Source organism: Podarcis cretensis (assembly GCF_951804945.1).
Source record: "Podarcis cretensis genome assembly, chromosome: 9".
In the NCBI taxonomy this organism is placed as follows: Eukaryota; Metazoa; Chordata; class Lepidosauria; order Squamata; family Lacertidae; genus Podarcis; species Podarcis cretensis.
Genome location: NC_137178.1, coordinates 19,249,613 through 19,273,340, shown reverse-complemented (window position 1 = coordinate 19,273,340; position 23,728 = coordinate 19,249,613). Strand labels below are relative to the sequence as shown.

General features: G+C 42.4%; 1 protein-coding gene and 1 long non-coding RNA gene across 4 annotated transcripts in view; one reads left to right on the top strand and one right to left on the bottom strand.

The window, feature by feature from the left end:
* Positions 1-23,728, top strand: part of LOC307224435 — a 173,692-nt gene that overhangs the window by 95,636 nt on the left and 54,328 nt on the right. The window lies entirely within an intron of this gene.
* Positions 11,343-23,728, bottom strand: part of SMARCAD1 (SNF2 related chromatin remodeling ATPase with DExD box 1) — a 44,093-nt gene continuing 31,707 nt past the window's right edge. For both annotated transcript variants that reach the window (XM_079990759.1, XM_079990760.1), the window contains 15 exons: positions 22,438-22,640; positions 21,824-21,914; positions 21,234-21,333; positions 20,328-20,387; positions 20,077-20,152; positions 18,294-18,429; positions 17,849-17,986; positions 17,445-17,540; positions 17,151-17,268; positions 16,889-17,010; positions 15,344-15,532; positions 14,195-14,313; positions 13,374-13,556; positions 12,897-13,006; positions 11,343-11,875 (listed from right to left, as the gene is read on the bottom strand). In XM_079990759.1, the coding sequence (XP_079846885.1) occupies positions 11,814-11,875; positions 12,897-13,006; positions 13,374-13,556; positions 14,195-14,313; positions 15,344-15,532; positions 16,889-17,010; positions 17,151-17,268; positions 17,445-17,540; positions 17,849-17,986; positions 18,294-18,429; positions 20,077-20,152; positions 20,328-20,387; positions 21,234-21,333; positions 21,824-21,914; positions 22,438-22,640 (1,803 nt within the window). In that variant the 3' untranslated portion in view covers positions 11,343-11,813. The remainder of the gene's footprint in view (positions 11,876-12,896; positions 13,007-13,373; positions 13,557-14,194; positions 14,314-15,343; positions 15,533-16,888; positions 17,011-17,150; positions 17,269-17,444; positions 17,541-17,848; positions 17,987-18,293; positions 18,430-20,076; positions 20,153-20,327; positions 20,388-21,233; positions 21,334-21,823; positions 21,915-22,437; positions 22,641-23,728) is intronic.

Genomic DNA, 23,728 nt, shown 5'->3' with positions numbered 1-23,728 from the left:
CATTTTGTAACAATAAGGCACCAGGAGAATCAAAATGGGGAATAATAACATAGGACACTGTCAGACCAGTTGAGCTCAGTACCATCTATCTGCACCGACTGCCAATGCCTTTCCAAGGTTTCAGAAAGGGAATATTCTTAGTCGTACATGGAGTTTTTTTTGGGGGGTGGGGGTGATTTGGGGGCTTTCTACATACAGAGCAGATGCTCTACCACTGAGCCACAGCTCTTCCCCAAAATGCTTAGGTATCTTACTCCCAGCACCACCAGAGTACCTTTAAGGCTGAGTAAGTTATTTGTCTGCTATTTATTTCACAACGCCCACGTAATGGGCAGAGGTTTACTAAAGCATATTAGTCTTGCCTGATCAGGTATCCTGAGGAACTAATAACAACCTGCCTGGCTTTATATAACTGCTGCTCCTGACTTTGTTCCTCAGTCTGGGCAACTTGTCCATGGGTTAATATCTGCTTCTATGGAAGCTGACTTCTGGCTTTTTGAATCCTTGTCTATCTATCTACTCTGGAACCTGAACACCAGCCCACTGTTGATTATATTACTTGTTTTTGACCTCGCTGAACCCCAGCAGCAATATAGCACGGCATTACAAGCTGATAGGTCACATGTCAAATCAAGCGATTACAAGCTTAGCAACATCACTAACATGCATTTCTGCATGTTAATACTAGCATATGAAACCATCTGAGCTTTAGCAGTGAACAGATAAATGTGGTATTGAGTGAACAAGTGCCTTGCTTTACAGAAGACAGTTCTCTATTTGAAAGGCTGTTAAATTCAGTGATGGCCAATGCCAACTGGGACCAACAATAGGCGCAGCCACAGCCAATGAGAGACAGAACCAACTTATTCTTCTTTGTCCCCATACTCCTGCCTGCTAAGATCTATGAGGGCAGAACTAAAACAGGAGGAGGAAGCTGACAGACATCACCACCCTGTAGGCTGCTTCTATGGTCGAAGGAAAACAGATTGGGGCTGTCAGCAGAGTGAGTTGGGCAGTGTGCCATTCACCCTTATGGACCACCCTCCACTGGGGTGATCCAGGCCTGATTTAAAAATATGAAGGGGTATAGAAAACAGAAACTTTGAGGTTGCCCATCAACAGCACCTGCATAGCAGATTGGAAGGCATACAGATCATCTGGCCACAGTTTTCCCTACTATAGTCACATGCATTGCATTTCTATTTAGAATAACTATTTATGAATGTGCATCAAAGCACATTAATTGGTAAGTCCCCATTTTATGCAAATCCACGTCTCCTGTTGTCCCCTTTTTGGGTGATGTGCAAGCGGTTACCCTACAAGGATAGCTAATTACATATTGGCATTCATTTGCCAAGACAGACAATGGAGTGTGCCTATGGGGGTGAAGTCAAGCCGCTGCATTAGCAGCACTGAGGAGGAGTATGAGGCACCAGCCAACTGTCTTAGCGACTCCACTCTGAATTTGTGTAGAGTTTACTCCTTAGCCTTTTCTTCTCTCGGAGATAGCCCGCAAGGCAGTGAAGGTTTAGGATCAGCGTTTTCATTCTCTTAGATGAACTACCTTCCCAGGTTGATGAGTCCCACTTCCTTCTGTAGCATGTGCATAAATTGCCTTCATGACCATGGGACCCACTATTGGTCTCATCCACTCAATTCACCAGAGCCTGTCTTCGCATGCAGGGAAGTCCGTAACTCATGCAGGGTTTGAGACTCATCAGCCACCCTCACCTGGTTTAACAGGCCAGTTGAAGCCAAGTTCCCAAGGTGTGGTTGCTGCTGCATACTGACAGCTTCTAGGAGCCACAGGTGAGAGCTGAGTGCAGGGTGGGGACACATGATGGACAAATTACCCTAGAAGGAACACCAGAGGTACTTTTGCTGTTGTTGTTTAGTCGTTTAGTCATGTCTGACTCTTCGTGACCCCATGGACTCCTGTCTTCCACTGCCTCCTGAAGTTTGGTCAAACTCATGTTGGTAGCTTCAAGAACACTGTCCAACCATCTCGTCCTCTGTCGTCCCCTTCTCCTTGTGCCCTCAATCTTTCCCAACATCAGGGTCTTTTCCAGGGAGTCTTCTCTTCTCATGAGGTGGCCAAAGTATTGGAGCCTCAGCTTCACGATCTGTCCTTCCAGTGAGCACTCAGGGCTGATTTCCTACAGAATGGATAGGTTTGATCTTCTTGCAGTCCATGGGACTCTCAAGAGTCTCCTCCAACACCATAATTCAAAAGCATCAATTCTTCGACGATCGGCCTTCTTTATGGTCCAGCTCTCACTTCCATACATCACCACTGGGTAAACCATAGCTTTAACTATATGGACCTTTATTGGCAAGGTGATGTCTCTGCTTTTTAAGATGCTGTCTAGGTTTGTCAATGCTTTTCTCCCAAGAAGCAGGCATATTTTAATTTTGTGACTGCTGTCACCATCTGCAGTGATCATGGAACCCAAGAAAGTAAAATTTCTCACTGCCTCCATTTCTTCCCCTTCTATTAGCCAGGAGGTGATGGGACCAGTGGCCATGATCTTCATTTTTTTGATGTTGAGCTTCAGACCGTATTTTGCGCTCTCCTCTTTCACCCACATTAAAAGGTTCTTTAATTCCTCCTCACTTTCTGCCATCAAGGTTGTGTCATCTGCATATCTGAGGTTGTTGATATTTCTTCCAGCAATCTCAATCTCCTAACACCCCTAACACGACAGCTAATTACATGTTAAAACAAAATTGTGCTAAGAATCAAAGCAGCTTAAGACACAGCTAGGTTTACCTTTTTTAAATTCAGATCAAAGCTGGTTTGACGATTCATCAAATCATAGAAGTTAAAAGTAGGATAGATGTGGATTGTGGTTAATGTTGTGAGTACACCCCCTTCTAAATAAACATTAGAAGGGCACTGGATGCAGAGTAATTGAGTGTGAATGCAGTCAAAGAGGTAACCACAGAGTTCTGTCCTCCAAATGAGTGGGAGCAAGACCTTTTTTACAATACCTTTAAAGACATATGCTATATAAAAATAAACTTAGGGTTGCCATACGTCCGGAATTTCCCAGACACATCCAGAATACTGCATTTGGCACCAGTGTCCAGGCAGGAATCAGCAAAATGTTCAGGATAATCCAGACCTATGGCAGCTCATGTCATCAGCAGTGTCTTTCCCCATAAACATAGCTCAAAACCGGCTTCTTTTTTGGCAATTTTGCCCCAAAAAATCTCAACAACTGTTTGAAATATGGCAACCCTAATAAACTATATTTTTTTTCTTTTCTCCTTTCCAAGTATGGATGACCTTTTAATTGCCTGAAATTTTGTGAAAAAGCTGCCTTTTGGGTGCTCTGACAATTAGGGATTGTTTGTTCCTAATGATGGCTGCAGCATAAACAAACATGGTTTGTAGGAACTAATTTGCAAGAGCGGAAAATGCAATTAAAGGTGACATTTCCCCCAAAAGGCCTACCCTTGGCTGTGGAGAAAGAAGGGGAATTGGCTGAATCAGCCCTGTGCAGCTTTTCTCCACAGCCTAAGGAAGAGGCTGGCTGTCATCTTGCATCTTTTTTGAACCCCCTGTTGTTAATAAGAATCTCATTAAAGTGATGTTTTGGGGAACAGGTTCTTTTGTTGTTCTTTAAATTACTCACCCTTGCATTTTGGTGTCTAGTTCAATGCCCTGAAGAATTTTTCTGGTGTTCCTTGATGCTTGTCTGGTTAGATTTAGAAGACCCTGGCCATGTTCACCAGTCCACAACCCTCACTGCAAAATCTGAAATTTTTGAAGGAACTGTGATAATGTCTTTTGTTTGCCTGAATGGAGGGAGGTGTGTGTGTGTGTGTGTGTGTGTGTGTGTGTAAAAACCTCTGACATTTGCACAGACCCTCCAAGTGTCCCTACTTTCCAGGGACAGTCCCAGATTTACAGAAGCAGTCTCAGTTTCTGATTTGATCCTGAAACATTGCACTTAGGACGTTCATATGTTCATCAGAGAAATGTTGGAGGGTATGATTTGCATGGCTGGATTATACAAAGATAAGATAAGAGCTGCATCCATTGCTCCACTCACATTTTCTCTGACTCCACCATTTTCATTGGCAACTCAGCCCTCAGAAGAGAATGTGGCCCTCATTCTGCATATGTTCGCCATCCCATTCTACAGATTTATGACAGCTGAGAAACTTCTTTCAAGTTTCCAACTGGAATTTGCCTTTGCAATCAAGTGGCCTTTGGTGATAATGTTTAGTATTCACACATTGCAGCTCTTAAAATGGTGCCATCCCAAAGGCCCACTCTGTACCTGAGAACAACCTGAAAATGAAAGGAAGGGAACATGGGAAATGTCCCTTCGAAACCCAGTGGGATTCAACAAGAGAGAACCAGACGCAGAATGATATAAAGGACATGCCTTTGGGCAGGCAAGCAAAAAGAGAAATGAAAATGCTTGGAACATCTTCCTTGGACGAAGCAATGTGGGCCCCATCCAAGGAGCTGGGAGAGAGCTGTACTCTCTCAAGTGTTTTCTATTCATAGCTCTCAGCTTGTATGTAGCTTGAAAAAGTATAGAAGAGAATGGGAAATGAGTTCCTCATAGACTTTATGTCACAGTCCTGTGCGGCCAGCCAACCAGCCGAGTCTCAGGGGGTACTTGCCTGGAGGCAGAGTCCGCATGCAAGCTTTAGTCCAGTCCTAAGGTCAGGTGTATCTCAGTTCACGTAGTCAGACGATCCGGGGGTCAAGAAAGCCGAGGGTCCAAGGTCATGAGAAGGAAGAAGCAGCAAAGTCTGGATAGGAACAATGAATGTCGTTTCCAGCAACTGACTGAGGCTGGAAACCTTCCTTAAGAAAGCTGGAGCCAGCTGGTTCACATCAGGAGCAAGAAGGCTGATCAGCTGATCTGCTCCTTCAGGCTGCTACTCAGCAGGTGAAGCCGATTCCTGGCTCATGACACTTGACTCCCAATAACTCCCATTTTAAAAAATGGATCCGGGGGCTGCATATCTTCTCCCTTGCTATTGTGGGATCTTAAAAAAAACCCCACCACTTAACAGTCTTTCTTAGGAGATACAGAAGAGCTGCCAAGTGTGTTTGATATGCCCAAAGGCAAAGTTGCAGAGAGTGGCAATTTCTGCGTGATGATAATTCATTCTGCCATAGTGAGAAGCAGGCAAATCTTAAGAGAATCAGCATCTGACGCCCAGGTAAATAACTAACTCTTTTCCTTGCAGCTCTCCTTGCCCTTTCCTCACAACAGCCTGCCACCTCTACAGCGCTTCTGCTGGCTCCATCTTACCATTTTGCCTTGAAATAAGCATTTATGGGTTAGTGGTGAAGAAAACATGTACCAGGAGTACTCTTGCATTGATGTGTCCAGATTATGATGCAGCCTCTTCCCACCTGGTGCCTTCCAATGCTTTGGGAAAGGCTGAAGTTCAGTGGCAGAGCATCTGCTTTGCCTTCAGAATATACTATAAAACAGAGAAGGCTCAAGCACTAGTTTCACTTAATAAAACTACAACAAATAAACTCACTTTAAAAGGCTGAGGCCACACCGTCCTGGTCACAGAGCCTCTGAATGTGAACAGCTGCTCATAGCAGAGAGCCATGCCCAACCAATGCACAATGATGCAGTGCTGAGGGTGGGGTGAAATGTTCTACTTACTTACTTACTTACCTGAACGGCTATCCCACCCATTGCTTCCAAGTAAGAATTAATACCACATGTGAGTTTAGGGTTAGCATCCCAGACCCTCAGATTTCAGGGCCCCAACCTGGGACCTAGGAGACCCTGGCAATGCCACAGCAGTAGGATCTGGAGACAGAGGTTATTGCTACTTATTAAATCTCTATACTGCCCTTCATCCAAGGATCACAGAGCTGTTTGCAATAGAAAGGCACAAATATACATAACCTAAAAAGGTAAAGGGACCCCTGACCATTAGGTCCAGTCGTGGACGACTCTGGGGTTGTGGCGGTGATCTTGTTTCATTGGCCGAGGGAGCTGGCATACAGCTTCTGGGTCATGTGGCCAGCATGACTAAGCCACTTCTGGCAAACCAGAGCAGCGCACGGAAACGCCGTTTACCTTTCTGCTGGAGTGGTACCTATTTATCTAATTGCACTTTGTGCTTTTGAACTGCTAGGTTGGCAGGAGCAGGGAATGAGCAACGGGAGCTCACCCCATTGTGGGGATTCGAACCGCCAACCTTCTGATCGGCAATCCCTAGGCTCTGTGGTTTAACCCACAGCGCCACCCGCGTCCCTATACATAATCTAGCTGCAAACAAAAATAATACCACCTCCCAACAGTTTTAAAGGCCATAGATTGTTGAATCAGCCCCAGGCCTGGTGTCTAAAGTTATGTAATAAAGGCACCAGGTGAGCCTCTGTAGGGAGAGCATTCCACAAACAGGGAGCCACTACACAAAAGGCCTGTTCTGGTATTGTTCCCCTCTCCCCTGGGACTTCCCATGGAGGAGGCACACGAAGAAGAGCCACAGATGATGATCACAGGATCTGGGGTGGTTCATAAGGGAGATGGGGGTGGAGATGCACCTCCAGGGCTGAAGACAAACAGCTGTGTTAGCAGCGGTGAAGTGACCTCCCCAGGACAAACATGGGCAGTGTGTGTGGAGGGCCTAGGCTGCCCAGACGACAAAACTCCCCCTCTCAGCCTCACCAAGGTGGTCTAAAGGAAAGTAGAGCAATTTGGTTGGCACCAGCTTGGAGTTGCCGGAAGGAGGCATACAAGGTGCCATCGAACCATCTTAGGGACTCCACTCTGGATTTGTGTAGTGTTTAGTCCTTTGCCTTTTCTTCTCCTGAAGCGGTCCTGCAAGGCAGTGGAGCGTTAGGATGAGTTTTCCATCCCCTAGATGGGCTACTTTCCGAGGCTGACGAGTCCCATCTGCCCCTCACTTCTCTCTGCAGCAGATGCAGAAACCGCCTTCTTGACAGTTGGACCCACTTTTGGTCTCGCCCATTCAATCTGCCGGAGCCTGTCTTTGCATGCAGGGGAAGGTAAAGAGGGCGCGGCAATGAAGCATTATTTCTGCACACTAGGGAGGTGGAAAACACACACTTAACAGTCGTCTCTCTCCCCCCCCCCCCATTTTCTACTCTGCTGGGATTGCACCATTAGTGAATGAGGCTTTGGGGCCCACGTGAGTGCTTTAACATGGACGTGACCTCTGCTGGCTTAACCTCTGCCCACCTTATTAAAACGGCTTTAATGCAGACAAAAGGGGAGTGGGGGGCACAGCAACTCACGTCAGGAGGATCAGAACGATGAGCATGCTGAAAGGGAGGGGAAAGCCGGGAAAGTGGGACACCGAAGGGGAAAGATCGCAGCAGTGCTAAAGGAATGTGAAAGAGGGAGAAAGGAGGCGGGAAGGTAAAGAAAGGAGGTGGGGGAGGATATGCTAGTAATTGAGTTCTAATATAGGTCAGGCTGAAAGAAGCATTCACAGTGAGAGGCGATCAGAGACAAAATACCGTATTTTTCGCCCTATAGGACGCACCTTTTCCCCTCCAAAAATGAAGGGGAAATGTGTGTGCGTCCTATGGGGCGAATGCAGGATTTCGCTGAAGCCTGGAAAGCGAGAGGGGTCAGTACGCACCGACCCCTCTTGCTCTCCAGGCTTCGCGGACCTCTCAGCAAGCAGCGGGAGCCAGCGCTGGGCTCCCACGGCTTGCAGAGAGCTGCCTGTTTGGGGGCTGGGGTCGGGGGAAGCTCGGACTTCCCCCGCCCCAGCCCCGCGCCTGGGGGGGAAATAATTTTCCCCCCTTTATTTCCCCCCAAAAAAACTAGGTGCGCCTTATGGGACGGTGCGTCCTATAGGGCGAAAAATACAGTACATATATAAGGCATATAGTAGTTCTGGCAAGACTCTACCTCTGCTGGGGCGGCGGCAAATGTGGCCCTTCAGTCTTCTCTGTCTGACCCCCGAGACTCCAGGCTACACTTCTTCAGCCACACACCCCTTCCCCAGGCCACACCTCTCAGCAAGTCTGCTTTGCACCCACCTGGAGCGTTTTTGCCTAATTGATGTTTCGTTGAGCTCTAGCCATCCCTCTTGCTTGCCTGGATGGAGAAAGGAGAAGTATGTGTAAGACTAGCCTAATTTTCAAAGGCAAAACCTGCAGATATTGCTCCGCCCCACCTTTGCCTCCGGCCCCACCCTCCAAGGATCAAAGTCAGGAGACTAAAGGAAGCCCAAGAGCTCATACATTAAAGGTAAAGGTAAAGGTACCCCTGCCCGTACGGGCCAGTCTTGACAGACTCTGGGGTTGTGCGCCCATCTCACTTAAGAGGCCAGGGGCCAGCGCTGTCCGGAGACACTTCCGGGTCACGTGGCCAGCGTGACATTGCTGCTCTGGCCAGAGCCAGAGCCAGAGCCGCACACGGAAACGCCGTTTACCTTCCCGCTGGTAAGCGGTCCCTATTTATCTACTTGCACCCGGAGGTGCTTTCGAACTGCTAGGTTGGCAGGCGCTGGGACCGAGCAGCGGGAGCGCACCCCGCCGCAGGGATTCGAACCGCCGACCTTTCGATCGGCAAGCCCTAGGCGCTGAGGCTTTAACCCACAGCGCCACCTGCGTCCCGTGCTCATACATTACAAGCAGTAAATAAATACTGAATTGCAACATTACCAAGCTGGTGTCTTCCAGATGGTTTGGACTACTACAGCATCAATCAGCACCAGCCAGCATAGCCATGGTAGTCAGAGCCCCAAATATCTGGAAGGCACCAGACTGGTGAAGATTGGTATAAGTGGTGGCTGCCCTCAGTCATCTTCCTATGATCACAGTCCACACACTGGTACCTCCTAGATGTTTTCGATTACACCTCTCACCACCCTTGACCATCTCCCTTTCTTTTTGCAAATTAATTCCACTTTCTTCCCATTGACCTCCTTCACTTTACTTCCAATGCTGCCACCTTCTGGGAGAAATGAAGCTGGCCACATTTTGTAGCATTTTGCAATGAGCATCTTGTAGAATTTTTGAAGCCAGGCCTCTCCCACACTGCCCCAGGGTCATTTTACGAACCATTTGTTTGGCAGGGGAATATGTGGAGATATTCCTGTGCGTGTATGGCCATGTGAATCAAGGGCAAGGGTTACACTGCACTGAAGAATTAAGGAGGATCTTCTTTCCTAATCTAGAGCCTGGTTCCTCTCATTCAGTGAGACCAGCATTGGTCAGCCATATACAAGCAAATTTCCGGAAGAAAAAGGAAAAAATTATCTGGGCTCAGTTTGTGACCTGAAAGACAATAATTGACAGCTCAGACATTCATCTATATATTGTGTTTTTGACATGTAAAAAACTGCCTTACAAGAGGTCGTATTATATGTTCATTTCAGCCAGTGTTGTATACTTTAGCAGTGGCTCTCTAGGGTCTCTCTCAACACCAGGTGCCTAATTTTTTAAACTGGAGACACTGGGAATTTAACCCGGAGCCTTCTGCATGCATTCCACCATGACATTAGGAGTTATGGTGTAACCAGTGAGAGAAACAAGGTTTGTTTTGCACACAGCCGGAAGCGTCCTGGGGGACTTCACGTGGATGCCTTTTGCAGATGGTTCCCTCTTCATAAACTGTTCCTTCTGCAAGAGTGGAGGACCAATTAAGATGGCCTGTGCTCAGAGACATACAGAAGATGATGGATCACTGAATGCTCTGGGAGATTTTCCAGTAGAAAGAGGTGATCCAGTTGAGGCTCTCATCTCACTGTGGAATGGTGAGTTCTGAAGGACTATTGACACAATCACTCTTGAGTGACCTTCTCCAGTGCTGTAGAGTCCACAATGCCCTCTGGTATTCTAGTGAATTCTGTGTGATAAAACAAGATGGATGACAGCTAGAGCACTGGTGGGGTAGAACTTGCTTCCAAGGCCCAACAAGCACTGTTTACAGCATCAATAAGGGCAGCGAATAATTCTTTTTTTCATGGCCTCTAATGGGTCCTCAAGTAACAGTCCAGCAACGCTTTTGCAGGTCAACTGGAATCTGGTCTCACCTGTTGGTGGAGATGTGCCTCTGGAGCCAACAGAAGCCTGCTGAGATAATTTGCTTCATAATTTTCAGGATGAAGTTGCTTGACTTCAGAGCAATTTATGTGCTACCAATATGGTTCCAATTCAAGCAGAGGTGTCCATTGCTATGTCTTCCTTAACTCTGTGGGGTCAATTTTAGTTTATGAGGCCCAATGCTATGGACAAGGGGCTGTGGAGTTGTGCCCTCTTGAACCCTGCCCATTGTGGCTGGTGAAATTGATCAGGGCCTTTTCAAACATCAGCCCAAAGGTTGGGAGACACAATTTTGTTTTCAAGAGTTTGGGGGATAATAATAATTTCATTATTTGTGCCCCCGCCCATCTGACTGGGTTGCCCCAGCCATTTTGGACAGCCTCCAACATACCATATAGAAAAACATAATAAAAATTAAAAAGCTTTCCTATACAGAATTTGTCTCCTCCCACTCCTCCAATATGTTGTTGGATTACAACAAAGGCAGAAAACTTATTGCCTTGTTGTACTACAACTCCCATAATTTCTGATCACTGCCCATGTTGGCTGGAGCCACAGTCCAATAAAATCTGAAGGGCAGCATATTTGCTATCCAAGTTTTGACATGCTGACAAGTTTTGTGAGTTGATGTGTCATGGGGAGTTCTGTTAGTTATTGTTCATATTCCTAACACTGTTTTTATGTGTAAGCTGCCTTGTGGACTTATGCAGGTCTCATATGGTTCTGAAGGTGGGATAATACATATCATAAATAAAGAAAATAATTAGTGACTGAGATATTGGGGCTGTGGAAGGAGGAAGAAATTGGGAAGAGACATATCCATGCAATGAAAAGATAGGAGCCTGGTAACAACATATATTTAGATTAGCTTGCAAACCCACTGGGTATAACCTGTCCTTTTTATGTATTTTGTAAAGCAACCTAACATTTTAAGCACTTCACAATTATCATAATCTTGTTTATTCCCAACAAAATTCAAGGAAGTTTTTATCCACAATATAACTATGTATAAACAATAAAAGTCAGTAAATGTTATTATATAATCTATAGACAAACTAATCTGTACAAGACATCAAAACAAAATGTGATTCACTAGTTTCAAAGTTTCTGGAGAACAGATCTGTTGTCCACTACTTTCTAAAACCAACTGCAATTGAAATTCTTTGCCCAGTTCCTTGCCCAGAAAACCTCAGCACAACTCTCCCATAGTTAATAAAAAGTATATTTGAAGAACTTAAACTTATGATGACATTATGTTCCCAGATGAAATGAAACTCCTTCTGGGTTTCAAAAAACCGTTTACCAAAACACCATCAGCCAAGGTTCAATTTTTATTTTGTGAACAATTTGATACAAAACATTACAGTACTTCAAATAAAAACAAGCAGAGAGACAAACAATATGGGCATTTCAAATAAGGCACATGTAAAAAAAACCCCACACATCCAGTGAAATAGACAGGTTCTATATATATATTTGGAGGTAGAAATAATTACAAAAATATGGAACAATTTTAAGCATTAGCAGTTCAGTTCAAACTAGGATAAGATAGGTAAGATAGCTTATGTGGCATTTTATGCACTACATTTTTGTGGCAACTCTACTTTTTGCTTCGGAGTAGCAGAGTGGGGAGGAAAAGAAACTATACCATGAGTAATACAAGGAAATTACAAAAAGTTATAAATGTCCATACAAATGTTTTTAATAACAAGAAATTCTTGAAGCACCACATTTTAATTTCCCCCCTCAAATTAAAAAGATATCTACAACACTTTTCTTTATATTATTATTAGAGACCTAATGATGCTTTTAATAGCGTTGCTATATCTGCTGGAATGGCCCCTTCTTCTCCTGCAGAATAAAAAAGAATGCATCAGAGGTGTATTTGTGAAGAAGCATTTCATGCAACCAAATAATCAGCATTCTACACAGCTAAAAAACCTGCAACCAATAATAATCCATCCCCTTCTGCAACCTTGCTGACTTCTTAAAGTGAGGGGTCCAAGTGACCTCAAATCAATTTGGGTGTTACATTATGGCTAAGGACTAATGATGTAAAGAGTAGCTTGGATATGTACTTGCAAAACCAGAGACACGAACCATGCAAGTCTCTAGGTTTTGTACTGTTGTGCTGAGCCTGATACTATGCTTGCATAAGCTATGATCCAATATGGTAAGTGGCACAGTAAATATCTGGCTTGCAAGCATCTAGCATCCAGTTAGATGTGAAAAAGCTAATATGAAAAAGTGGTATAGTATAATGCTTAAGAAAGCCATCAAAGCAGTGGGCTAGTATTCAAAATGCTACACTGAGCACATTACCCAGGCTCCTGCCTTTGGAAAAGCTTCAGATATCCCTTAATCAACATGAGATTTCTACTCTGGAAATAAGGTACAAGGAATGTGTTGCATTGGAACTGAATTCGCAAGTTTGTCCAAACAGCAATACGCTACTTGTTTTCCCATTAAATTCCTTCCCCATTAAATTCTTGTCCTTTAGAATTCTTATTCCAAAACAATGTTTTAGAAGTATGTCTGAAGAAGAGAAATATAAGAGATCTTTTCCAACATCCATTACATTTAAAGTACTGTGATGAATCTGCCATTGCACCAGCTGTTAGCGCTGCAATGTGTTGACAAATTGGTGAAATTAAATATTGCTTTAACTGCATATTCTGCTTTCTTGCATTACTTTTTAACATCTTAATCCAAAAAGTCACAACTTAAACTGCCCATAAATTATTCATTTCTCTTCCCCATTGGTCTCCTGGCACAATGAACCTAAATATTGTATTTCTTTGATCTCTCTCACAGTTTGGGGCCCAGAGCTGCTTCTACTTAGCATATTCAAAATGGTGCTGCAAGAGCTTACCTGCATCTGCTGCTGTCATGTCTTGTTCTAGCTTTAATTTCTGCTGACTAATTCTCAGCATGGATTCCTCTATAGTCCCTTTACTTATGAGCCGTATCACTTTCACTTCTCTTAAAATAAAATAAAAAGAACATGTTTGTTCATACAATTCTGTAAATCCCGATTTTGTCATGAGTGTTTTATTTCCATTTAAATTTCCAGCAGTTCTACAGAAAACAACAGTGCTTGCACTTTAATTATTTTTAATGAAGACTGTAAGTCTCTCATCACGTACACCTCTGTGAAAAAATAATATCCCAATATAAAATTAATGGGAAATGAATTCAAGTTTTATCCAACAATATACCAGTTATACCAGCTTGCTTACACCTCTACACAAAAAAATCTCTTCTAAAGATTTAGAATACTTGATGCAGTGTATCGTGGATAATTTATTTTACTTGCAACTAAAGTTTCTCCTCATAAACTAAAACTTACCTAGTTTGTCCTACTCTATGGCATCGGTCTTCTGCCTGCTTATCATTGTAAGGATTACAGTCAATGTCATGGAGGATGACCACATTGGCTGAGGTCAGATTAATCCCTAGACCACCGGCTTTTGTGGAGAGCAAAAAGATAAATATACCCATATCTGAATTGAACTCATCTATCAGATGTATCCTACCAAAAAGAGAGAAAGCAAAGCAGTCATCAGTATACAAGCCTATTGTTGTTTTGCCTTCAACTATTTGAGCTGACACACACAGGTATGCTCAAGTCAAGCATGCTCACAAGCAAACCATTTTAGATCATACCCTACGGATATTCCTTTCATACAATACGTTTCAATGGAGTCAGTTCAGACATTCAGACTGCAATTCCATGCACACTAACCCGAGTGTAAACTCTGCTGGAACACAGTGGGACTTCATTCTGAATAAACACTGCTCTGTCAATTGCTAGTCGGGGTACAGAGAATTCAGCCATGTATAGGCTCCATGCTTCGGCGCTCATTACTCATTTATATTATGATTTCCAGACAGCATGTCTACAGTTAGCTCAATCAACTGTGCACTGTGTAATTATTATCTTTGTTTTAGGCTTTATAGCAATTATTTCCAGTTCCTTTCATTCTATGCATTATATGAAGGGAAGAAATTTTCACAATCTTGCTTCAAGAGTTTTTCATTAACTTGAGCTGTTTTATAGATCTCCTCTAATCCCCAGCATTTCCCAGAGTCAAGCTCGAATAGAGGCAGAAATGACTATTAGTTGGACCTGATAATGCTTCCTTGTGTTCTTGTGGAAGTTTCACCTACCTGTCTGAAATTTGTGTCTTTCCATCCAGCCTCAGGTATCGGTGCTGCTTATGTTTCAGAAGAACCTCTAGGATGTCTAGCATCATAGTAAATTGGCTGAACAGGACAACTCTGTCACCCTAAAGGAAGGAAGAGCAGTATTTAAGAGAAAACCCATGCATGCACCTGAAAGTTTGTTTTATACATATCCGCAGAATTCAGGCACTTGAACAAAAAGCCACCTTGTGTAAGATTCAAATTCTCTTCAACACTACGGAACAATCGGGAGATAAACAGAATGCTGGCCTTTTTACGGGCTGCAAACTTACAAGTGCTAAGTAATGATTTGAAGCCATAGGCAAGACTATACTTGGAGCAACCAGTATATTCACAATGAAACACAGGAATAGAGAGAAAATGCCCCAGGATTCAATTACTTTACCCTGGCTTACATAGCACAACAATATGTTGTGATCTGAAGTACCAAGTTTCAGCAGCTCAATGTGTATTTTAGATCTCAAGACGGGAAAGTTCAGGTGTTTTAAAAACAAGCCTTTATGTTTCTTGTTTGACTGAGTACTCAACAGCCAACGAATTCAACAAATATTTGAACAATATCTGAGTCCATTTTTGTTACATAGGTATGCTTCCTACTCTTCAAGGACAATGGAGTGCCAATTTAGGGTGAAGGATGAAAACCTGAGTCCCTGCTGGCTTCTCCCACCTGGGGTCCTCCAGATGTTTTGGCCTACAACCCCCAACAGCCCCAGTCAGCATGATCAATCGTCAGGGATAATGCAAGTTAAAAGTTCCATGACATCTAGTGGGCACCAGGTTGGAGAAGGCCACCCTATGCAGATAAAGGCAAGGGGTAAATTGGGGAGCAGGCAAGAACTTTAACCAGGGTTAATTACAAGCCAAGGTGTTGGTGGGGAGATGGAGGGGAAGGAATCTGCTGACTTCTGAACTCTGACTAGGATTATTTCTGACTCCCATCCATCCTCATATTGCCAGGAATTTGAGGTAAGTCTTCTGACATCCAAGCCTAACACTCAAACAGCTTTCTACAGGATTTAGTGACATTAAAACACAGCACAACTGATATCAGCACATTTATGAGTAAGACGTGTGTATGTTCTAGGATGTCCAAAATATACTTTTAGAACAAACCTTTTCTTTGAATTCAGACAAAATGCGCTCTAGTGTTCTAAATTTTCCCGAATCCAAAATCAGATCCATTTCAAGCTTGAAGTCATTAATATTTGCATACTGTTTACAAAGCAAATGCAATTCATAATCTGTCATCACAGACATATCTTCAAATATAAGGTCAGGGTTTGCTTCACAGTGTGTAGGCTCCTAAAACAAATAATCAAAAATCAAAATGAAGCAAGCTATTTAGGAATTGCCAATATTTCATCAAGTTTTCTTTTCTAAGTTTACTAATGGATTTTTGAGTGTATCTGCTGTTAGAAAATTTTAGATACATTCAATAGTCATAACATGTTAGAAACAAAAAGAATAAGCCAAAAGAATAGGCAACAATCACCTCCCTGTCCCACTCATCTCTTAGATAATATAGTTGCTTTTTGAAGGGGGGGGGGAAACATGTGTGTCGTGCCTACACGGAAGGTAAAAATCATAACAAAAATGTTATGATTGTCTTTTCAGCAGAAAATCGGGACTAATCCTAGAGCTGGAGAAAAGATTGTGACATTTGTATACACAGAGTTATAAAACTACCTGCAGTGTGGTTCATATGAGTACAATTAGCTCTTGAAGAATTATTTCTCAGACCTGGCAGATTAGGGATTGGATTTGGAATGTCAACTTCTGTACAAATGTGATGCAACCAAGAAATGGCAAGGCCAAATCCTGCCTTGTTAGCTATGTATACCACACATGCCTTGAAAACCATGCTTCCCAAGAGCAATCATAATCCAAACAGCAGGATGTGAGTTTACAACGAAGGTCAGAAACAACTGTATTCTACAATGAAGTGGTGGCACAGGAGAAAAAGGGGGACAGTGCACTGCCTCACTCCTCCCTTATCCACCTGCTCAAGTGAAGAATGGTCCTTGTGAGATATTTGCTGGGGTGTGAGTGGGAAGAGAAAGGGAGAGAAAACGAACACATACAAAGTGTTATTGTTTAATGTTATACTTACTTCCTTAGTTACACACACACATAGTTTAGAACTTCTTGTTTCTGGGGAAGGAGGCTATTGTCCATCAAAGTTTATGCTCAATAAATTTGTCAGTTTTTAAGGTGCTACAAAATTATTTAGTCTTGTAACTTGGGGAAGGGGGAGAGAAAGGGTTGGCCTTACTGGTTTTTATTTGGTTGCATTTTGCTGAATGACATCTAACTATTACTTGTGCTTTTCATGTTTTTGGTACATATTCAATTTCATTTACAGAGATAAATTATTTTTAAAGTTTCCCATCTGTTTCCTCTAGTGTGGGCAGATCACATAAAACTGGACCCTTTGTCTTGTTTCATCCCTCAATCTGTGACACATTTAGAATTCCAGCAATGTTTTCCTTAGGAAGCTTTCTCTATTCTCTACTGATAGTTTGAGACATTAAATGATATAATTTACCAAATGCAGGACACATAGTTGAACAATAACTATTTGGTGCAAATACCAATTTGTTAATAACCAAATTAAAATGCACCAAGAGCCTACTGGATTATTAAAATCCAGCACCTTACCTTGAGCATAAGTTTTGACATCACTTTAAGTTTCTCTGCTGTATAATACTGACGATGAAGAAGAGGATGATTGGCCATTTTTCTTAGCTGCATCATGACATTGCCCATTTCTGAATTCTTTTCTAGGGTTACAAAACAAATGATATATATGTATATATCCAGTGGATATTTTCTATCAATATACCCACAACAATAGACTAGCTCAGTATTTCTGCTCCATATATGATAAAAGGAACAGAGGAAGATGTAAACACCAACGCACCATGACTGTCAATTGATTTCTTTAAGTAGCTGAACAGATCTTGGTATAGCTTTTCCTGCTTCTCAGACATTTCACACTGTTCAACAATATCTTTTTTGGGAGGCAGCTGTTTGAGGACCTGGTGGGAGAAAACAACATTTTGAATTATTTGGCTACCAAGCATTTGAACTTAGAACCAGCACGTACTGAGCTGGAGGCTGTTCCTGTTCAAAGAAACCTGTGTTCAGGTGATTTAAGTTAGTCTAAAGCAACCAGTATAGGCTAAAAATAACAAAAACAAATCACCAAACATACCTCATCTTTTACTCTTCTCAGGATGAATGGTTTTATTATCTGCTTGGCATGTGCAATTCTCTCTTTTTCATATACACTGTGTTCCTCAGTTGCTTTCTAGAGAGGAAGAACATATGCTGAATTGCATACAGTGGATGCGATCAAGTTTGCTGAGAAAGAGTTTTACCATTTAATAAAAAGGAATGTTCTGAATGTGAATGTTTTGTAGTGAATGGTTGTGATTTCTAAAGCATTTACTATAGCTCCACTAGCCCAAAACAAGGGTATTATGTGGTGGTATGCATGAAGACTACATAATGACTTTTTAGGTAGTCTGCAAGGATACCGTAAGTTATAAAGACAGTGCTCATTATGAAAAATGTACAAGATTCCAAGTCATAAAAATGTTTTTCAAGTATACTTACTGCTTTAGAAGAGAACATCCTCCGAATTTCACTAGTGCTACTACTGAACATCCGTGGCATGACAAAATTCAAGAGCGACATAAGTTCTAAAAGGTTGTTTTGCACTGGCGTCCCTGTTAACAGCAAACGGTTTTTTGCCTATTTTCATAAAAAAAAATGAAAGCCATTAGCAGATATAAAATGAGATCATCTATTCAAAATGACATTTCAACAGGAGAATGATTTTACTGTTGAGCAATCAAATAGTCTCAAACTAACTGCAGTTTATCATTACCCTTATAAACCCAGGATAGGTATGCCTAGAGTTACAGCTTAATTTTGTAAAGCAAAAATCAGGATGCAACTCATGCACATTTTAACACAATTTTACTGAGACAATACTTGAAAACTTAAGACAACATTTACAAGAAAGTACCAAGAGTAGTAAAGGGCATAAAAATCTTACATTAATTGTCATCAGGTGTTGATAGCGAACAGAACCCATGTTTTTTAACATGTGACCTTCATCAAAGATTGCATAATTAATTTTCATCCGACGAAACAGACTGCGGTCTTCTGGACTGCTAATTGCACAGTTATACCTATCAAGAGAATGAACTATGAGCATATATCCCTATATATTTTTTATTTCTCTCTCTCCCTCTCACACATATATCTCATGTAAAACCAACACGTGAGGAGAGGGGAAGCAAGACTAGTGTGTTAAATCTGCCCCCATTGCCCTCCATGAATTTTTTTTGGGGGGGGACTTCTTCAGCAGGGGACCTTTCCTACTTGTGTATGTGTCCCACAATATGGTAGGCTTCTCATTCATGGAAGAAGCCTTCATTAGTAGTGCAGGAGCCTTGCTTCAGAAATTATTCTTCCAACTCATGGAGGGTGGATGGTAACAGAGCTAGCATGATTGTTCTCATCCCTTCCCCAATGCAAGTTGATTTAACACAGAAGGGGAAAATTGAACTACAAATACAGTATATTCTGACATTCAGAAAGGCCAGGAGACACTGCTGTGATAACATAGGGTTGCGTTTTTTCACCGTAATGCCCTCCACCGAATCTAGAGGCAACAGTAACTTAACCCTGTGTTAGATCCAAGGAAACGTGAGCAGAAGGAAAGTAACTGCTGGTACTATTCAGCAAACATTTCGGCAAGTGAGTTAGCATAGTGCTACAGCACCTCTTGTGCTTTCAAGAATATCCTCGGTTTTTGTTTCACTTCTCATGCAATGCTGTAGCACAAAATGTAGAACAGTATTTCCATGACATGAACAGAGCTCATTTCCTACACATAGGAGGATACCCCCAAGTGGTAAATTGTGTATTGAGTGCCAGGACTGTTTTATAGTAACACTCAATAGTCAACACACGACTCTGAAATTAGGATCAAATGAAGGAAGTCAAAACCCAGCAATTAGTTGTTTTATATGAATTTTCAACTATTACAGACAACACCTCTGCATGCACTTACTATATACAATGTGCTTAAAAAGACTGATGTTGCCAAAATACCGTCTGATTTCCCCCAATGCCAAATCCTATAATGACTTTTGACTCAGTCCTAGAAAATACCCAACATTATGAGCAACGACTTATTGTGTATGAAGAAATATATTTTATATAGCACATATTCCTGGAGGGAAATACGATCTCTGCATGCTCTGTACATAGCCAAGTAACTCGCAATGTAAGCCCTTCTGGGACCCCTGTGAGTGGGGAGGGGTTGGAGCACAGAGTGCCATGAGAACAGAGGTCTTTTCGCTGTAATGATTTCCCCCAATGTAATGTTTCTTTTTCTTTTCCTTTTCCCCAAAGGAGCGAACAATACACATTTTGTTATACAGGCACCAACCCACTTGCACACAGTCAGCACCCGTCGACCCCATTTTTGGTGCTGCAAAGGGGTGGAACAGGGTGGACTTACATGTGTCCCGCTGATGTGTGTGGCAGCCAGGAGCACAAACCCTGTGCAAGTGGAAAGCTGCCTGTACACAGAAGAAGGGGAAGGGTGCCTGTGGGGATACCACTGGAGTAAAAAAACATGTTACATGTGATCCTAGGCAATGAGAATCCAGCTTACTCCCATCTGTACAGCCCCAGCCTGGTTTCTGCATAGGTATGTTTGGGACTGACTTAGCAGATTTAAATTGAACAGCATGTGGGATAGTTTGAAAGAAGCGCCTGATTAGGAAACAGCAAGTGGCTAAATTTCACGCAGTCCTTGTACTTACGTTGTCACAATGACATTGAAATCTGCAACTTTATTATGGATATCCATTCTGAGATGCCTCCTGTCTTCTTGAGAGCCTAGACAGAAATAAGACTTCATTTTCCCCCAATTCTAGAGAATGGCTTTATAAAGCCTCAAACTTCTCTGCAATTCACAATGTTGTTTAGGGAGTTTTGATACCCACATGTAAAAAGTCGTACTGTCTGCATTTTAGCTACAAATGTTTTACTCTGAAACAATATAATTTCTTACCGTAATAAAATAAAACTTGGAGTTCAGGACACCACAGGTTCACTTCTCTTATCCAGTTATCTGTTTTTTTTAAAAAATGAATTAAATAATTACAGAAGTATGCTATGTGTACATACAGATTAATGTTAGTCCCAGTTTTGTTTTTACTAAACTACAAGTCGAGAATACTGTGTGGATTACAATCGCTGTTGTACAGCCAAAAGAGTGGACTTCATTGAAGAACACCTCAATTCAAAACCCCACTAAGCTCTGAAACTCATCCAGTGTTGTTATCTCTCATCCCAACGTATCTAATTGAGAGTTTAGTTGGGGAAGCACTATTGTGTGCTGCCCTGAGCTTCCTTGATGAAAAAGTAGGCTATGCACATTGATATAGTAATGCAATTACTATATCAATTACTATATCAAAGGGACGCAGGTGGCGCTGTGGGTTAAAGCCTCAGCGCCTAGGGCTTGCCGATCGAAAGGTCGGCGGTTTGAATCCCTGCGGCGGGGTGCGCTCCCGCTGCTCAGTCCCAGCGCCTGCCAACCTAGCAGTTCGAAAGCACCTCCGGGTGCAAGTAGATAAATAGGGACCGCTTACCAGCGGGAAGGTAAACGGCGTTTCCGTGTGCGGCTCTGGCTCTGGCTCTGGCCAGAGCAGCAATGTCACGCTGGCCACGTGACCCGGAAGTGTCTCCGGACAGCGCTGGCCCCTGGCCTCTTAAGTGAGATGGGCGCACAACCCCAGAGTCTGTCAAGACTGGCCCGTACGGGCAGGGGTACCTTTACCTTTACCTTTACTTTTATAGTAATGCAATATGTAGTATACATGTTTACTTTAAGTAAGCTGCTATTGATTTTTAATCCCACAAAGCCTGTTTATAATTGGAGCCTTAAAAAAAAGAAAATAAATTCCTCACTTACCTATTGTTGACGCAGGCACTACAATCAAATGTGGACCTACATCACCCACTTCGTAAAGATATGCCAGAAATGCAATTGCTTGAATGGTTTTTCCTAAACCCTGTGTAAAAGTTGAGATAATTTAAAATAAAATACTATTGCCTTTACAGTACTGATAAAGTTAAACAATGAAATGTTAGCCCATAATATTTCTCAAGCTAGTTTTGGGTTTTAAAACTGGAGCATGGAGGTTTGTATTGAAAAATATTATGTTGTTAAAGCCTACTCTTTAAGAACCGCATAACCAGGTTCTTAAAGGGGACGCAGGTGGCGCTGTGGGTTAAAGCCTCAGCGCCTAGGACTTGCCGATCGAAAGGTCGGTGGTTCGAATCCCTGCGGCGGGGTGCGCTCCCGCTGCTCGGTCCCAGCGCCTGCCAACCTAGCAGTTCGAAAGCACCTCCGGGTGCAAGTAGATAAATAGGGACCGCTTACCAGCGGGAAGTTAAACGGCGTTTCCGTGTGCGACTCTGGCTCGCCAGAGCAGCGATGTCACGCTGGCCATGCAGTTATAAATTTAATGACTAGTTGAAGTGATAATAATGTCAACTTACCATTTCGTCAGCTAATATGCCATTTAGCGAATGCTTGTGCAAAAGTGCTAGCCAATTTAAACCAATCTTCTGATAAGGCTTAAGCTCCATGCTGATAATAAAGAAGAAAATGCACCATTAACACGAATGGAAACTCAAACCTAATGACCTGATGTTTACCAGAAATGTAGTACAGTACTTTTTAAAATAAGGTATTTGGAGCTTTTATGTTATTTGGGTGGCTTGCTTTTTTTTGGGGGGGGGTCTGTCTTTCATTTGGGATGTGAATGTGTGTTCTGCCCATTAGGGAGGGGGTTCTAAGCATCACTAGTTTTCTTCTTCTGTGAAATAGCTATTTAGTGGTGCTCATGACAGTTTTGATTACCAAAGATACTTGCCAAAAGGTTGGGGACCTCTGGACTAGCTATTCCAAAACATGCAATTTTCACAAGGAGAGAGAATGAGAGTAGTGGTTTTGCTTCATATGGATAGGGCAACATGATGCTGGCCATTTTTCAAAACCAGTCTCCTCATCTAGACTTTGAGGATTTGGAACCCAAACTTCTAGCAACTATTACATACACCTTTCTTTTATGGTACTTATGTAACATTCACTTAAGAGCAATCCTACCAACCTTGAATTCAGAATGGAAGGCTGATCAATGTTCCATCCGCTACCACTATCTCCAGTGATCCTCGTCACTTGTTTGGTCAGTTTATTTGAGATCTCTTCACATTTGTTCATTAGCTGTAACACGACGGCTCTCTCTCTTAGTAATATTTTGCAGTTCCATATAATATCTTCTGACAGCCCATTGGTCTTGCACATTTTTGTGAACTATGAGAGATCATGGGGGGGGGGGGTGCAGAGAGCAAGGCATTACTTCAACATAAAGACAGCAAAATCAAACTGAGCCTGAAGAAACTCAAATGTAGTTTGGTGCCCCAAATTACTCAATTATTCATCCAAAATACCATGATAGTCATTAATTAAAATTGCAATGGTAGGCATACATCTAAAGCTTATGAAGATTTACTTATCAGTGAACACATTTTTATTACTTTGATATTTTGTCCCAGCAACCCTCCTACATTGAAAGAGTTCCTTCGCAGTAGGAAAAGGCAATGTGAAGATGGAAAACTCAGCTGCCAGCTTAAAAATGCTTGAGATTGAGACAAAGGAAAAACAGGCAACGTTGAGGTTAGAAGGGTGGTGTTTGGGTGATTGTCAGATCGCCTTTGCCTTCATTAAAAAACCAAAACTGGAATAGCATGTTATCTCCATTTTCTTGCCCCCACAAAATATGAATGGGTGGTATTCAACTAAGTTTTACTCAGAGTAGAACCACTTAAATTAGGGGACCTCGTAACTTAATTTCAATGGGTACAATCCAAGTAAAACTTAGTTGAATCCCATTCATTGTGTATATAATCAGAAATTTGTTCATGCATTTTTAGGGTGAGCTATCTCACATCAAGAAGCACAAAAATATGGGGTTGCATTGATCCAGTTCCACACACAAGCCACTTCTGTCAGAGGAGGGACTAGGAGTCCTTCTCTTTCTCTATTTCTGCAGCTCCTTAAAAAGCTGCTCCAGGACAGTGTAACTATTGAGGGGCTGCAAGAGAAAAAGTTGCCTCCTCCCCCTCTTTCTCTTGCAGGTGCATCCATTGTTTCGGAGTTATCTTCTGTTCATGGAAAGGCTCCAACCCACTCAATTTTTCGACACCAATATCATTTTTAGTGATCACATTTAGAACATTGTAAGAAAACTGAAAATCCATGTTTCAACAGCAGAGGGCAACACAGAGCTAAAGATAAGCTGGACTACATTGAAATTGCTGTACTATACTTTTAAAAAAAGTGTGTATGCTTTTATTTATTGTGCCTGGCTGAACTCCAAATGAGAGATAAAGGATCTTTAT